The 14,647-nt window shown below is 40.1% G+C and overlaps 1 protein-coding gene and 1 pseudogene across 3 annotated transcripts; both read left to right on the plus strand.

The window, feature by feature from the left end:
- The first annotated feature begins 2,113 nt into the window (after positions 1-2,113).
- LOC143875625 (L-type lectin-domain containing receptor kinase IX.1 pseudogene) lies at positions 2,114-4,333 on the plus strand (annotated as a pseudogene).
- Positions 4,334-8,586: 4,253 nt separating this feature from the next.
- LOC143875813 (trehalose-phosphate phosphatase A-like) lies at positions 8,587-13,169 on the plus strand. 3 transcript variants are annotated; one of them, XM_077377407.1, is made up of 12 exons: positions 8,587-8,640; positions 9,435-9,520; positions 9,653-10,134; positions 10,246-10,386; positions 10,466-10,537; positions 10,638-10,766; positions 11,266-11,322; positions 11,422-11,523; positions 11,713-11,790; positions 11,927-11,996; positions 12,075-12,238; positions 12,894-13,169. In XM_077377407.1, the coding sequence occupies exons 3-12, from the start codon at positions 9,823-9,825 to the stop codon at positions 12,969-12,971; spliced, it is 1,203 nt and encodes a 400-aa protein (XP_077233522.1). In that variant the 5' UTR covers positions 8,587-8,640; positions 9,435-9,520; positions 9,653-9,822; the 3' UTR covers positions 12,972-13,169. The 3 variants fall into 3 exon arrangements, with proteins under 3 accessions (XP_077233522.1, XP_077233523.1, XP_077233524.1); XM_077377408.1 differs by having other exon boundaries at positions 8,590-8,640; positions 9,660-10,134; XM_077377409.1 differs by lacking the exon at positions 9,653-10,134 and having other exon boundaries at positions 8,597-8,640.
- The last annotated feature ends 1,478 nt before the right edge of the window (positions 13,170-14,647 follow it).

A 14,647-nucleotide genomic window follows, 5' to 3' on the forward strand; every position in this document is an offset into this window, starting at 1 on the left:
TAGGGGTGTCAATTTTGGCTCGGGCTCGGAAGCTCGCTCGAGCTCGGCTCGAATCCTTAACGAGCCGAGCCGAGCCGGCTTGCCAGGCTCGTTAAGCTTAACGAGCCGAGCCCGAGTTAGGCCAGGCTCGGCTCGTTAAGAAACCCACTTTACATTTTTTATAAAATAATATCCTAATCTGTTTTGTCAACAGTGTTGTCAACATCAAATTATCACACATTCACACAAGAACGCAGTGATGCGTGTTGTCAACATCAACATCATCACACATTCACGGAGAAATTTATATTTTCTCTGTAATTATCATAACTTGAAACTTTTATTTAGTAATTTTTTCGTAATTGTCATAACGTTTAGCTTTTTGTTCGTAATATTTCATTTAAAACATTTGGGTTGTAATATTACGTTTTTTTTTTCTTATTTGCTGCTTTTGCTACCAACAGAGTTGCATGTGAGAAACTTTATAAGGCAAGCTCGTTAAGGCTCGCGAGCCTAGCCGAGCCTGACCGAGCCGAGCAGAGCCCGAGCCTGGTTCGAGCCCGAGCCGAGCCCGAGCCGAGTCTTTGACTTAACGAGCCGAGCCGAGCCTGGCCAAGCTCGGCTCGGCTCGGCTCGTTTACACCCCTATATATATATATATATATATGGAAATGTTATCAGCACAACAATATTTTTATGTTTGCACAAACCCAGCTGTCTTTTCTTCTTTAATCAGCTAATGAGAGCTTTTTGACAGCTCTTTAAAAACTTGACAGACTCAGCACAACAATATTTTTATATTTGCACAAACCCATCTGTGTTTTCTTCTTTAATTGGCTCATGAAAGCTTTTTGACAGCTCTTTAAGAACTTAAAAGACAAGATGGTTTGAGAAATTATCAAATTATGGTTGTGCTGATATCATTTCCCTATATATATATATATATATATATATATATATATATATATATATATATATATATATATATATATATATATATATATATATATATATAGAGAGAGAGAATAGAGTTCCTAAGATGTCACCTCATATAGCTTATATGAGGTGGCGCTCACAAAACATAAGGGGCCCACATTTTTTGGGTGATCCAAACCACTCATTTGAAAGGCCCTTAGATGGATATGGTGCCTACAAAAAATCAGGTCCATAGGATCATTCTAACCCTTCCATTTATGGAGGTTAAAAATGGGCAGATTTATGGAGGTTTATACCCATCCATTTCAACATCCACAAATTGAAGGGTTAGGATGATCCTATGAAGTTAATTTTTTGGGCACACCCTATCTATGTGAGGGCCTATCAAATGAATGCTTTGGATCATCCAAACAAAGTGGGCCCCTTATGTTTTTAAGTGCCACCTCATATAAGCTATATGAGGTGACACCTTAGGAACTCTATTCTCATATATATATATATATATATATATATATATATATATATATATATATATATATATGTGTGTGTGTGTGTGTGTGCGCGCGCGTGTGCGCGCGCGCCACGCGTGCACGCCGCCTGCCCACCAACATCTTCACTTGCTGGAAGTGCACATGAAAATCAGTCTCGTGGATCTTGTCTACCATATTTGCAAATTTCTATGGGTAGGGATGAGTCGGATGACTAGCCCCTAAGTCTCCCCCTACTATCGATCTACTTAACAAGAATAATGCAACTATTAAATGGTAAGTAATATATTCACCCCCTTTTAGTGTATTTATGACTTAATTCTTTTTAGTTTTAACACTGGAAGGGGGTGGCATGGAGAAGAAAAGGCCCAGGGCTAATATATCATTTCCCCAATCAAAATATTGTAGTGCGGGCCATTGGCAAAAGATGGCCTCGTCCTTTACCTGCCAAGTGGAGAGATTATATCACCTTAGAAGTGTGCTACTTGTGACAAACATCATTCTAAAATACAAAACTTGAGGGAAAGCCGGCCAACATTGGCCATTAAAAAATCTTCCATAGAAGCAACTTTCCTAAAAATTAAGCAGAGAGCAGCAACACTTGAAGACAAATGCCTCCCCTCAACCAATCCGTCCACCTCTTTGTTCTTTCACCACTTCTCTATAACCAAGTTCAACAATTAAAAGGAACAACAAACCTCAAGTCTAACATGGCACAAGAAATGGCCCTTACCCCTTCACCTCTAACACCTCTCTTCTTCTCTTTCTTCTTCCTCTCTTCCCTTCTTCCCATAACAACATCTCTCACTCTCTTCAATTTCACCACATTCACCCCCAACACTGCAAACATAACCTTCTCCGGTGAAGCCTTCGCCTCCGGTGAAAACGTCATCCAGCTCACGCGAAACCAAGCTGATGACAACTCCCTCCAAAGCTCCGGTCGCGCCGTCTATGTCTTCCCAATCCAACTCTGGGACCCAGTTACCCGAAAGGCCGCAGACTTCACGACCCATTTCGAATTCATCATCAAAGGCCTCGACACAGAAAAATACGGTGATGGCCTTGCCTTCTTCATGGCGCCAGTAGGTTCTGAATTGCTGGAAAATTCAACAGGGCAATGGTTAGGCCTCTTCAATTCTACGACAAACAACTGCACATCAACCAAACTTGTCGCCGTAGAATTTGACACTTACATGAATGATTTTGATCCAGATGGAAATCATATTGGCATCAATGTAAACTCCATAGTTTCAGTCACTACCAAGACATGGGACACTGATATTAAAAATGGCAGAAAGGGATCTGCTTGGATTGGATACAATTCTACTACAAAGAATCTCTACGTCTACCTAACGTACGGTCAAGATTTGTACAATGGTGTTGCAAGCCTCTCGTATCAACTGGATCTAACGGAGATTCTACCAGAGAAGGTAGTGGTTGGATTCTCTGCCTCGACGGGAAGTTCGACAGAACTGCACAAGATTCTGTCATGGGAATTTGTTTCCAACATGGGTTTTGCTCAGGATAAAAAACGTGGAACAAAGAAGAAAGGTTGGGTGGCAGGAATTGTGGTCACAATAGGGGTCCTAATGGCTGGGTTGGGTTTTGGATTGATGTTTAGGAGAAGGGTAAGGAAGAAGAAAGGTGTAGGGGATGTAGATGTCTTAGATGCTTCAATGGAAGAAAAGTTTGTGAAAGGAACGGGGCCTAGAAAGTTTACTTATAAGGAACTAGCTTTGGCTACTAGGAACTTCAGTGAAGATGGGATGCTTGGGAAAGGAGGATTCGGAGGGGTTTATCAAGGCATTGTTAAAGATAACAAGGTAGAAGAGATTGTTGCAGTTAAGAAGATTTCAAGAGGGTCCAGCCAGGGGAGGAAGGAATATGTCTCCGAAGTGACAGTAATAAGCCGATTGAGACACCGAAATCTCGTTAGATTGATCGGTTGGTGTCACGATTATGGCGAATTCCTACTTGTTTACGAGTGCATGCCAAATGGGAGCCTCGATTCGCATCTATTTGGATCGAAAAGCTGTCTGAAATGGGCAATTAGATACAAGATTGCCCTTGGATTGGCCTCTGCGTTGTTGTATCTTCACGAAGAATGGGAGCAATGTGTGGTGCATCGCGATATCAAGTCGAGCAATGTGATGTTGGATTCGAGTTTCAATGCCCGGTTGGGGGATTTCGGCCTCGCGAGGTTTGTTGATCACGAACTAGGCTCGCAGACCACAGTGCTGGCAGGGACCATGGGCTATTTAGCGCCCGAGTGTGTCACAACTGGTAAGTCTAGTAAAGAGTCAGATGTCTACAGCTTTGGAATTGTTGCCTTAGAGATCACCTGTGGAAGAAAACCGGTTGATCCGAAGGAGGAGCAATCGAAAGTGAGATTGTTGGAGTGGGTATGGGAGCTTTATGGAAGAGGAAGGCTTCTCGAGGCAGTCGACGAGAGGTTAAATATGGATTTTGATGAGAAACAGATGGAACGTTTGATGATCGTTGGGCTCTGGTGTGCTTACCCTGATTACAAACTAAGGCCTTCGATAAAGCAAGTGATTCAAGTGCTGAATCTTGAAGCTCCATTGCCTAATCTTCCTAGCAAAATGCCTGTTCCGATGTATTGCTTGCCGATACAATTCCCCAATTTCACTTACACCAGCACTATGGATATTTTGTCTTTGAAGGACCATGATAATGGTAGCTCCACCACCACATCTAGAACGTCGTCTTCGAGTAGTGCTACTTCTGCTAAATCTTTCTTGAATGTGCATAATGAGATGGACAAATCTTTTGTTCATGGCACCCAAGTGTGAAGCTGTCTGATGTTTTCCAGTAGCTTGTTCAAGTCTCATTTTTTTGTTTTGCTTGAGTAAATGACTAAGCCTAAGAATGTACAATAATGACCTTCTCAAAGAAAGGAATAGAAAATATAGAAAACATTTTTATTTCTTTTCGTTGGTAGTTTGATGTATGCCATGATATGCTGAACATAAATTGAGTAGACTCATCGAGACAATGACAGACTGTGCAAGTTTTTTAATGACTTGGAGAACTCAAAGGAGTTTATGTTTGACTCATAAAGGCAAACTTCAAGTCAGACTTGAGCATGTCAGGAATTGACTCACGAGTTTCTAAACCATGAATATGACTATTTAATTGATGTGTTCTCTTTTTCTTGTAAAATGAGCATAAAACAAATGGTAGTGTAAAATTTTACGTTGACGAAGTTTTCCAATGTTTTGTTTTCTGAATGATCGCTAATTGTATTGCAAAACGGACCAAGGTGGTCAAGATACAAAAAGAGAGGAAACACAATAGAAAAGTACGAAGGAAAACAAAGGACAATCAGGGAGGAAGGCGAGTTTAACAATGCCAATGACTCTTACGTTGCTCCTTCTCGAGCAAGCCTATCGGCCACCTCATTTCCCGAGCGCCGAATATGATGAAAATCTAAGGATAAAAGCCTCATCCAATCGTACATTTCATCAAAGAACCTATGAAATCTCCATGGGTGAGATTGGGATCCCTTTAGCCACTTAATAACATTCAAAGAATCCCCTTCAATAATCAAATTATCCATTTTATTCATAACCAATAAGTTTATACCCTTATGAGCTGCACGAACCAACACCTCTGTCGCGTCTGCCACTCCAATGGGGCCCACAAAGGCCCAAACTGCTTACATTTCTCAACACCCCTCCAATGCCAGCCGGACCCGGATTACCCAAGCTCAAACCATCAAAGTTTAATTTTACGAAGTTAGGAGGTGGTGGCTCCCACTTTTGGGATACTTTTGCTTATTTTCTACACTCCAACATACTTCTCTCCATCCCTCCCATAAGTCATAAGCAGACACACGTGAAAATGATGAAAGGGATCTCACCCAAGAAATCGGAAGGGCAATCACTTTGTTGAATAGGAATGAAGGGCTCTCTAGAGAAACCTTTGAATAATCTCGCAGTTCTTTCCTTCCAATGAACCCAAATAGTAGCTAAAAGAGATACACTCCACAAAAATTTTCTTTTTCTCTTCCATGGAACCGCCGACCAACCATGAAGGGGATCAATCAGGTTTTGAGGGAAAACCAAGTGAATACCAAACCTTCTTTTTACTAGTAATTGAATACCAAACCTACTAAGAAGTTTGCCCCATACCTCCCTAGCCACTTTGCAATGGAGAAGAAGGTGACTTGCGGTCTCTGCTGCCTCTATGCATAAGGAACAGTGATCAACAATTAGCATCATCCTATTCCTTAGAAAATCCACAGTTTGATTCCATCCACGACAAGCAGCCCATCCAAAAGTACACACACCCTTGGCGGAGCTGGGATGATCCTTACTTTGGCTATATTTGCATCCACAGGGCATGCTACTAGCTGATGATAGAATGACTTTACAGTGAAATCTCTTGATGAGTTCCAAATCCATACCCTTTTAACATCCCCATCTTGCTTTATATATCCCTCATTTAGCACTTCCATGATCTAGTGATGGATGCAATCTCCCAGTCAAAGAAATTCCTTCTGAACAACGGTTGCCAAACCACAGATCCTTCTATTTTTTCCACGTACTCTATTACAAATCCATCCTTGAGCGAAGCCATTGAATATAGCTCCAATGTTAGCTCAATATTATTTTCAGTTTTTTGTTTGAGCACTATTATATAGGCATAATATGGGATGTAAATTTTTTATAGGGTTTGTTTGAGGACTACAAAGGGAGGATGAGATGTCCCTAAATAACAAAGGCTCTGTTACAATCGACATAAAATGGGCGTAAAAAAAAGTTTAGAACCATTTTTTAAGTGGAAATGGGTGTAAAGTTTGGTTTACAAATGCCCAAAGAAACAGAGCCAAAAAGAACAAAACAAGATTAATCAATGGGGATTGATTCTAATGACTAAAACATCTTGATTAATGACGTACCTGGCCAAAACATCTGCCTCTTCATTTGCCCCTCATAAACAATGGTTTAAACATCAATCTCCTTAAGTCTGGTTTCCCAGGCTACCCAGGCTTGAAAATTTTCCAATGCAGCATCTAGAAATTTGTTTCTGCCAAAATCGTCACTGGGTTTGCTTAAACCCTCCAAGACTGCCACTAGCCTTTCAGCTCTTTTCCACAGTGAAGATGTAAAGAATGGTTCTGCACCATTCAAACTGGCCCTTGTGGCCAAATGCTCTTATGTTCGGCGTTCATTGTTTGTAATAAAAGAGGCGATCAAACAGAAATTTTGCATCTCTTCTAATCTTGCTGTATTGATCTTCAACCAAAGACACCTCATCAAGTTTGAATCTGAACGGGATTTTCTCTCAGTCCCCTATCTCTAGCTCCTAGTTTCCCAAGGCTGTATCTTACAGCCGCCGCCTTTCTCTCCACCGTTCCTCATCTCAATCCTCTCCTCATCTCAATCCTCTCCTCATATTTGTTTCAGTTGTTGTTACAGTAACTTCACACCACCTTACCCATTTTTGTCCTCCAGATCTCTGGCTAAGAAGCTTGTTGTTCTCTCTGTTTCGCCACTTATTCAGCAGTTGTCACAGCAGTCCTTCACCCCATTTTATTATCCTCTTATGCATCGATTTGCAGCCGCCACTCCTTCTCAATTCTTCCCTTTGTCGCATAAGCTTTTCCCCAAATCCAACCCCTAATTTCCTCACCTGAACTCTCTCTTGTGGCTGGATGCAGTGCCCCAACATGTGCTTATGTGATGCAACAAGACAATAGCCTAACATGGTCCATTAGCTCTGGAGCTTTTCTCGTATTGGTTAGGTACCTAACACAAAGCTGTGTTATTCTCTCATGGGTTTTGCTAAGGATTGACCTAAGGGTACTCATTTGCATTGGAAACATAATTTTACGCATGTTTCAATGAACACAGTCGATCAGTTTCTCTCTTCCAATCTATGCCTCTATTCTAGAGTAATTACAATCTATCAGTTTCTCTCTTCCAATCTATGTCTCTATTCTACAGTAATTAAGTCATTTCATCTCTTGTTTCAGTCTTTAGTTATTTTCACACATCCCCAACCCATAAGAGTTCAACAAAATCGACTAATAAAAGAACAAAAGAATCTATGATTTCACCAAAAAAAAAAAAACAGAGAAAATAACTGTTGGGTTTTGGGTAAAAATCGTAAGATTTGTTCATACAAGAAATGTGAACAAACCCTAGATTTCCCCTGCCCTTCCCAAATCACCAATAAAAATCAAAATATAGATTTCTGGGGTTTTCTATTTTGTTTAAGAATTTACCTGGAAACGTCTTTTGTTTCCTTTTTTAAGTAATTTTCGAGATCGAACTTTCTGTGAGAGAGAGAGAGAGAGAGAGAGACAGAGACAGAGAGTGCGAAGTAGTGCGAAATTTCCTTCTCTAAGAAAATCGAAGTTTCTTAATAATGCCAGCTCAATAACAGCTGTCGCTAACGTAGCATTTCTAACGGTTCCCATCAAATGGCCCTACATATTCAATCTCGGATCTATAGAGGGCACAGCCTATTTATGCTGTGGCCCATCAAATGGACGGTTTGGATCATCCTAAGGTACGGCCCATACGTATTCCATTCAATCAGCATATATATAAACTCCGGATTTGCTAGGGAATAATTTCCCAGAAAGCCATTTAGCAGCTGACTTTTGCACTAGAGAACAGCCACCTCAGGTGAATTATTTAAATGAATAACAAAAATTTATGAAAAAGTGATCTCTTCTCTTGGTGCAAATTTGTTTATGTGGATACAAAATTAGGCATGTTCTAGGTGGGCCCCAACCTATGAAGTCCAAAAAAAAGAAAGAAGTAGACATTATTTTGGGCCCACAAAACGAGAGGTGATTTTGGGTTCACAACACATGCATACGTGTAGGTCCCACGACACATATCCAATAGGGATTAGGGAACGTTCTCCTACTTTACAGAGAAAACAAAGACATCGATCCTAGTCATTACCGGTCCATACTTTGGTGGGCCCACTTGTACTAACTAAATTTGTGTGGGCCCCATTCCTTAGTCAACACACGTGGCATGTTGGCTCCGCCTTGGGTAACTGCCGGTCTCATGGACTTCTTACTACCGACAGACGTGCGGTCTTGAAACTGGCCGTACAATCCGGTGACCGGATGACGAAGAGCCGGTCATCTCTCTCGTCCCTACAAATTATTTTGTTATTATTGTACTTCTATTCTTCTCCTCTCTTCTCACTAACTCTTTTGGGATTTGGGTTTGGAGGGTCTCTGAAAATGGTAAGGTTTTTCCTCGTTTCTCCTTCGTTTTGTTCAAGTTAGTTTTGGGTTTTGATTATTGAACCCAAATGAGTGGCACTATCTCTAATAATCTCTATAAATAGTATTACAATTCCTTGTTTCTGTTCTTCTGGATCCGTTTTTCTGGTTTTTATAACCGTTATTTTTTCTACATTTGTCCTGTATATGATTAAATGATGGAAATGTTGAAGGGTTTTTTGTGTTAGAAGTGTTTTAAATATTTAGGAAAAGGATTTACAAAGCCTTATTTTAGTTTGGTTTTCTGTGGAGTCAGTACTGTTTGTTTTAGTGTGTTATAGGTTTTTAATTTTTCAGTTAGTCTGATTTTCCATTCATACATCATTATGAGGAACAAAGTTTTCATAGGAAAATTTTCTAAACTTTTTTTGTTGATTATAGAATGCATTTCATATTGACCTCATAGATGTGTCAACTCTATTGCTTTGTTAAATCCACTATTCATGAGGAGAAATCTTGTCAACTCCATGACCAAATGCTAAACTATGTCTTTCTTAATGGGGTTTGATTTCCCTAATGTATATTTGGTGGGATTGGAATTTTTTTTCTTAAGTCAATAATTTTAGATAATTTTTGCCTACAAACAGTTAAATTCTCTTCAACATGTAAATCTTTTTAAACCCAGAAAATTTCTCCAACTTTTCCAATTGAGGTCAAGGTTTCAATCTTCATACTTTGGTACCAAAACCCAACAAAAGGAAAAATCAAAAACCTGACGGGGTTACTGGGTGCATTTGTTTTTTTGTTTCCAACAGCGATTTAAGCAAGGTTCTTTTGGAGGGTTTATCATACAGATGTGCATTAGCTTTCATAAATGCATTTAAGCTGTGGGAATGATAAGGTATGTGTCCTGTTTTGTTATTTCACTAGTCATTTTTCTGGTACTTTTACTTGAGGTTTAGTTTACTGTGCCGGCTCATACTGCTGATATATTCGGTAGTTTATTTCAAGAGTCTGATTCCCATATTGTCAGTTTTCAGGACATTTCCAGCCAATGGTGCATACCCATAACTGCAAAGATAAGAAGATTTTGAAAAGGTGGTTTTTTATAGACAAAAGGGTGGGGGTTAACTTCTGAGGGGGTCAAAATTTTGTCTTTGCACCAAACTCTATTGTTGATCGTTCTTGAAAAAAATTCCCCAAATGGACATGAAATCAAACCAGTCTTCCCCAGTGCTTGCTGACCCTGCACCACTTACCAAGTCCAGATTAGGCATCCCAACAAATTCAATTCCCTGTCCACCTGTTAGTTCTTACACTCCGGGTTTTCCTTCTACTCGTTTCTTTGCATCGAATAGGAAGAAGTCCAAACCAAGCAAGCTCGATGATGTCCGTGCAAGCGGGTGGCTTGATGCGATGAAATCTTCTTCACCTACTCATAGGGATCCTAATAAAGATACAAACTTGAACGGCCCAGCACAGGATGGTCTAGAAGCCGCATATAATTCTTGGATTGTAAGCTAACCCATTGAACTTTTAGGAAGCACTAAGATTGACTATCAAAGCCCGAATTGTGATTTGTGTGTCTTGTTTGAATTCAATGTTGTCTCCCTTTTACTTTCGCAGTTAATGTACCCTTCGGCTCTTGGGTCATTCGAGCGTATTACAATGTCTGCAAATGGGAAGCGCATAGCTTTGTTTCTCGATTATGATGGGACATTGTCGCCAATCGTTGATGACCCGGAAATTGCTTTCATGTCTGACATGGTAAATTTGATGCCTCACCAATCAAATTTTGGATTAAGATCCATGTAAGTAGTACATGTGACCTGTTCTTTAAATGTAGATGCGTTCTGTTGTTAGTGATGTTGCAAAATGTTTCCCTACTGCAATAATCAGCGGGAGATGCCGGGATAAGGTATTTTGTTTTTTTTTCCTTCAACAAATTCCCATTTTATTTATATACGAATGTTAGGCCCAGTTGACCATATGCTTGATTAACTTTTGTGAATTTCCAGGTTTATGAATTAGTTGGATTAGATGAACTTTACTATGCTGGGAGTCATGGAATGGACATAATGGGTCCGACATATGCTTTGGGATCCAGCAATGGCACTCAAAGTTGTGTTACTTCCACAGAAACACAGGTCATTATGATGGTTTTCACATAAATTATTTTAGTTGAAAAGGGTGTGAGAGTCCATAGACCGTACTGAAGTTTTCACAGATTGGGGACGCTTTATTGGTTATGTATTGTGATACCCATTATGCATAATAACTGACATAGATGAACAGGTGGAAATATTGAATTGTCAATCGGTCAGAAACTTCAACATCATGCTTTGGAACAGGTCATAGAAACCATAACTTGCTTTCCACGAAGCTGCTGCTTTGTCTCTGCTCTAATTGTATGAATTCAAGGGTTGGTGAAATACTTAATGAGACAGGATTATCCGTATCGAAAATGTGTATCTTGGGGACCTTCATCAAATCATTGATAACTGTACCTTATGTGCTTAGGGATTGGATCTGTAACTCAATTGGATTAGGCGCTGTCCTTCTTCCTTGTGGTCACAGGTCCATTCCCATCTCACTCATATGTTCAAATTCACTCTCCCACTTTTTTCCTTTGGTTTGTTCTTGCAGGGAAAGGACATAAATATATTCCAGCCTGCGAGAGAATTTTTACCCATGATTAATGAGGTACATATAAGCTACTGGCCACATGTTATACTTTGAATTCATTGCTGGAACTGCATGAAATGTTATTTTCTCTCATGGATGACTTTGTCTTGGGTTCAGGTTTTTGAGTCTCTTGTTGAATGTGTGAAGGGAATCAGTGGCGTCAAGGTTGAAAATAACAAGTTCTGTGTTTCTGTTCATTACCGCTGTGTTGATGAGGAGGTAACTTGGTTGATTCCTTTCGACTTATTCTATCAGTTCTGTCAAGGATGAAAATAATATGTTCTTGGTTTCTGATCAATACCATTCTGTCAAATGAAGAGGTGAATTTGTATTCCTTATATCCAATTTCTACTGTCACTGCCTGCTTGCATTAACAATTCTGACTGTAATCCCTTTTGTCTTTAATAGAGTTGGGATGTTATTGGACAACGTGTGAATAACATTCTACTGGAGTTCCCACAACTTCGATTATGCCATGGGCGAAAGGTGAACACTTTGGACTTGAAGTGATGCTATTGGCTTCTCTTTAACTCTTTCTTTGCTTTTGGTCATTCCTTGAACAGAAGTGGATTTGGTTTGGAAAATTATCATACAGAGATAATATTAGCCTTTTCTTATGTAGGTACTAGAAGTTCGGCCAACTATTAAATGGGACAAAGGCAAAGCATTAGAATTCTTACTAAATTCGCTTGGTGAGTTTTAGAGCAAACTTGTTTTCTTGGGTGTCTGCAAATTTTTTTTAATTATATTAAACACTGAATCTCATGTAGGACTGGATGATTGCTCTGATTTCTTTCCCATCTATATCGGAGATGACCGTACAGATGAAGATGCATTTAAGATATTACGAGAGAAGGGTGAAGGCTATGGCATTGTAGTGACAGCAGCTCCAAAAGAAACCTGTGCTTACTATTCTTTGAGAGATCCAACTGAGGTATAATGATTATTATAGTTGTCACATGTAAGGCCGTGTTCGGCAATCATGGAGTTTTTTCCATGGAATATTAGTTTATCAAGTGTTCAGAAAGTGGTAGAGTGGGTGGGAAGTGGCTAAAAACAGGGGAAAAATAAATCATATTTTAAATGAGTTTTTTTCCTTGTTTTTCAGCAGTTTCTTACCCTCTCCTCAGTCAGTCCCTCTTAGGTTTCTCCCTCTCCACCCTCCCTCACCAGTGGTTAAGCTAATATTCCATGTAAACAAACTCATGGTTGCCAAACATGGCCAACGCGCAAACAAAAACATGCATATTACAATTTGTGAAAACATCCCTTTATGCTATGGGAGACTAAGGAAGTCAAGTATATATTAACAACAAAATCAGCCTTTAGATGTTAAGTGATAGTTTACTTTCTGATGAAACATTAGAAAATTTAAGTTGAACATGAGCTCTGATCATTCTTTAGATAATCAGAGTTCTCCTATTAGAGCTCTGTACTATGGCTATTTCCTGACTAGCCAAGGGTTTTTTTTCCTATGTTCTTAGCCTATTTCCTGACTAACCAAGGGTTATATTCCCTAGACCCCTTTTTTTTCTATGCGATGCTGTTGGAGTTGGGCTATTTTAATGCAATCCATGTTTGCTTTTCAGGTGATGGGTTTTCTTGAATGCCTGATAAAATGGAAAAACTCAGGTGATTCTAATACTGTAGTCCAGTTGGATACATGATCAAGCATCATTTTTTTACCGGAATTATGTTTTCTACTATTGCAAACAAGGAAATTATCTACTCCATCCGACTAGTTCCGGGTTCGAGTCCCGGGCAACCCATTATCATACGTTAAAGTAAATCCAAAAAAACATTTGTTGTTGCATAAATCTGTATATTCAGCTCACTATAAATCAATAAATAATCCATCAGCTTCTCATACATGTCTTCCTTTCCATCTATTTTTTTTTATGCTTGATTGCCATTAGTTGTTCAGCTTCAGCTGGTGGCAAGCTTTCCCTAGATGGGGCTAGTCTAGGTTCTTGGCAACTATGTCACAAACATCGTTCTCGGAAATTTCTCAGCAAGGGAAAATCTCAGGATATATTATTTTTTTATTTTTCGGGTTTATATCGGGAAAAAACGCTAAAAGTCAGCCTAGGTGGCTCCTCTCTCATGCAACAGACCATTCGCGGAATGCCGACTGCGATGGTCCCTAGCAAATCCCTTTTTTGGGTAGTACGAAATGGGATATGGCATATTCGCCCCCTTTTATTACTTGGGACAGCCCCTGGTGTAAAAAACACCCCAGAAGGAGCTGTCCCAAGTAAAAAGAGGAGTGAAGGAGCTGTCCCAAGTAAAAAGAAGGGTGAATATATCACTTCCCTAAGTTCCTGTTCGTTTCAGATTGTGACAACCCATGGTGATGGCCACAACCGATTATTGGCCCAAAATTAAACATCTGAAACGAAAGGGTGAATGAGTATTTACTGTATTTTACAAGGACTATAAGGCCCTGCTCGTTTCAAATTGTGACAAAAGATGGTTAGGGTCGCAGCCCATTATCGGCCCAAAATTACTTTAATAAGGGTTTTTATATGGTGAACTAATGTACACGAGAGTAAGGGTGCAACTCCAGTCTATTTATGGAAATTCGGGTTGGGGGCCCACATTATTGGGCTTAGAAAAAACAGGCCCACTCCACTGTTGTTTTTTGGAAATTCATGAGTGAGGGTACAACCCTTAATAGGAGTACGTAGAGATAAAAAAAAGTAGGGGGCCCACATTACTGGGCGTAGAAAAAAGAGGCCCACTCCACACTGTTGATTTTTGGAAATTTGTGAGTGAGCGTGCAACCCTTAATAGTAGACCTGGCAAACGCGACCCGTGCCCACGGGTCAACCCGACCCACCCGCAAATTTGCGGGCACGGGTCTGAGTTTTAGTGACCCGTCAAAACTAACCCGCGAGTGACCCAACCCAAAAACACGGGTCGGGTCAACGGGGTCATTTGGCTTTTTTAAAGGTGGTGATTTTGTCATGCTAATCTAGTTAGATGGCTTTTTTTTTCTAATGCAAAGGATGGTGATTTTGTCATGCTAATCTATTTTTTAAGAGTTTGATGCCTGAATAGGTTATGGCTGGCACCATAGAATATAAATAGGTTGTGGCTGGCACCATAGGTTGATCCCAACCCTCCGATCGGAGGGTTAGGATCAACCTATTGAAATGATTTTTGGGGCATAACCTATTTAGGTTGTGGGCCATTTAATGGACGGTTTGGATCATCCCACAGTGCCGGCCATACCGCCCTCATCAAAATCTAGTGATAACATTTCCCAAAATAAACGACTGTTTGAATTTGCGGGTGACCCGCAGGTTGACCCGGCCCGGCCCACCCGTTTGCCAGGTATACT

The sequence above is a fragment of the Tasmannia lanceolata genome, unplaced genomic scaffold (genome assembly GCF_043159265.1).
Source record: "Tasmannia lanceolata isolate RefF3 unplaced genomic scaffold, GAP_Taslan_0.1 ptg000004l, whole genome shotgun sequence".
NCBI lineage: Eukaryota > Viridiplantae > Streptophyta > Magnoliopsida > Canellales > Winteraceae > Tasmannia > Tasmannia lanceolata.

What these genes read in the sequence shown, in the direction of transcription:
- LOC143875813 (XM_077377407.1), top strand. Translation starts at nt 9,823, where the DNA reads ATGGACATGAAATCAAACCAGTCTTCCCCAGTGCTTGCTGACCCTGCA. An exon ending in GCGGGAGATGCCGGGATAAG is followed by an intron (nt 10,538 to 10,637) that starts GTATTTTGTTTT and finishes GTGAATTTCCAG; the next exon opens with GTTTATGAATTAGTTGGATT. An exon ending in TTACTTCCACAGAAACACAG is followed by an intron (nt 10,767 to 11,265) that starts GTCATTATGATG and finishes TTGTTCTTGCAG; the next exon opens with GGAAAGGACATAAATATATT.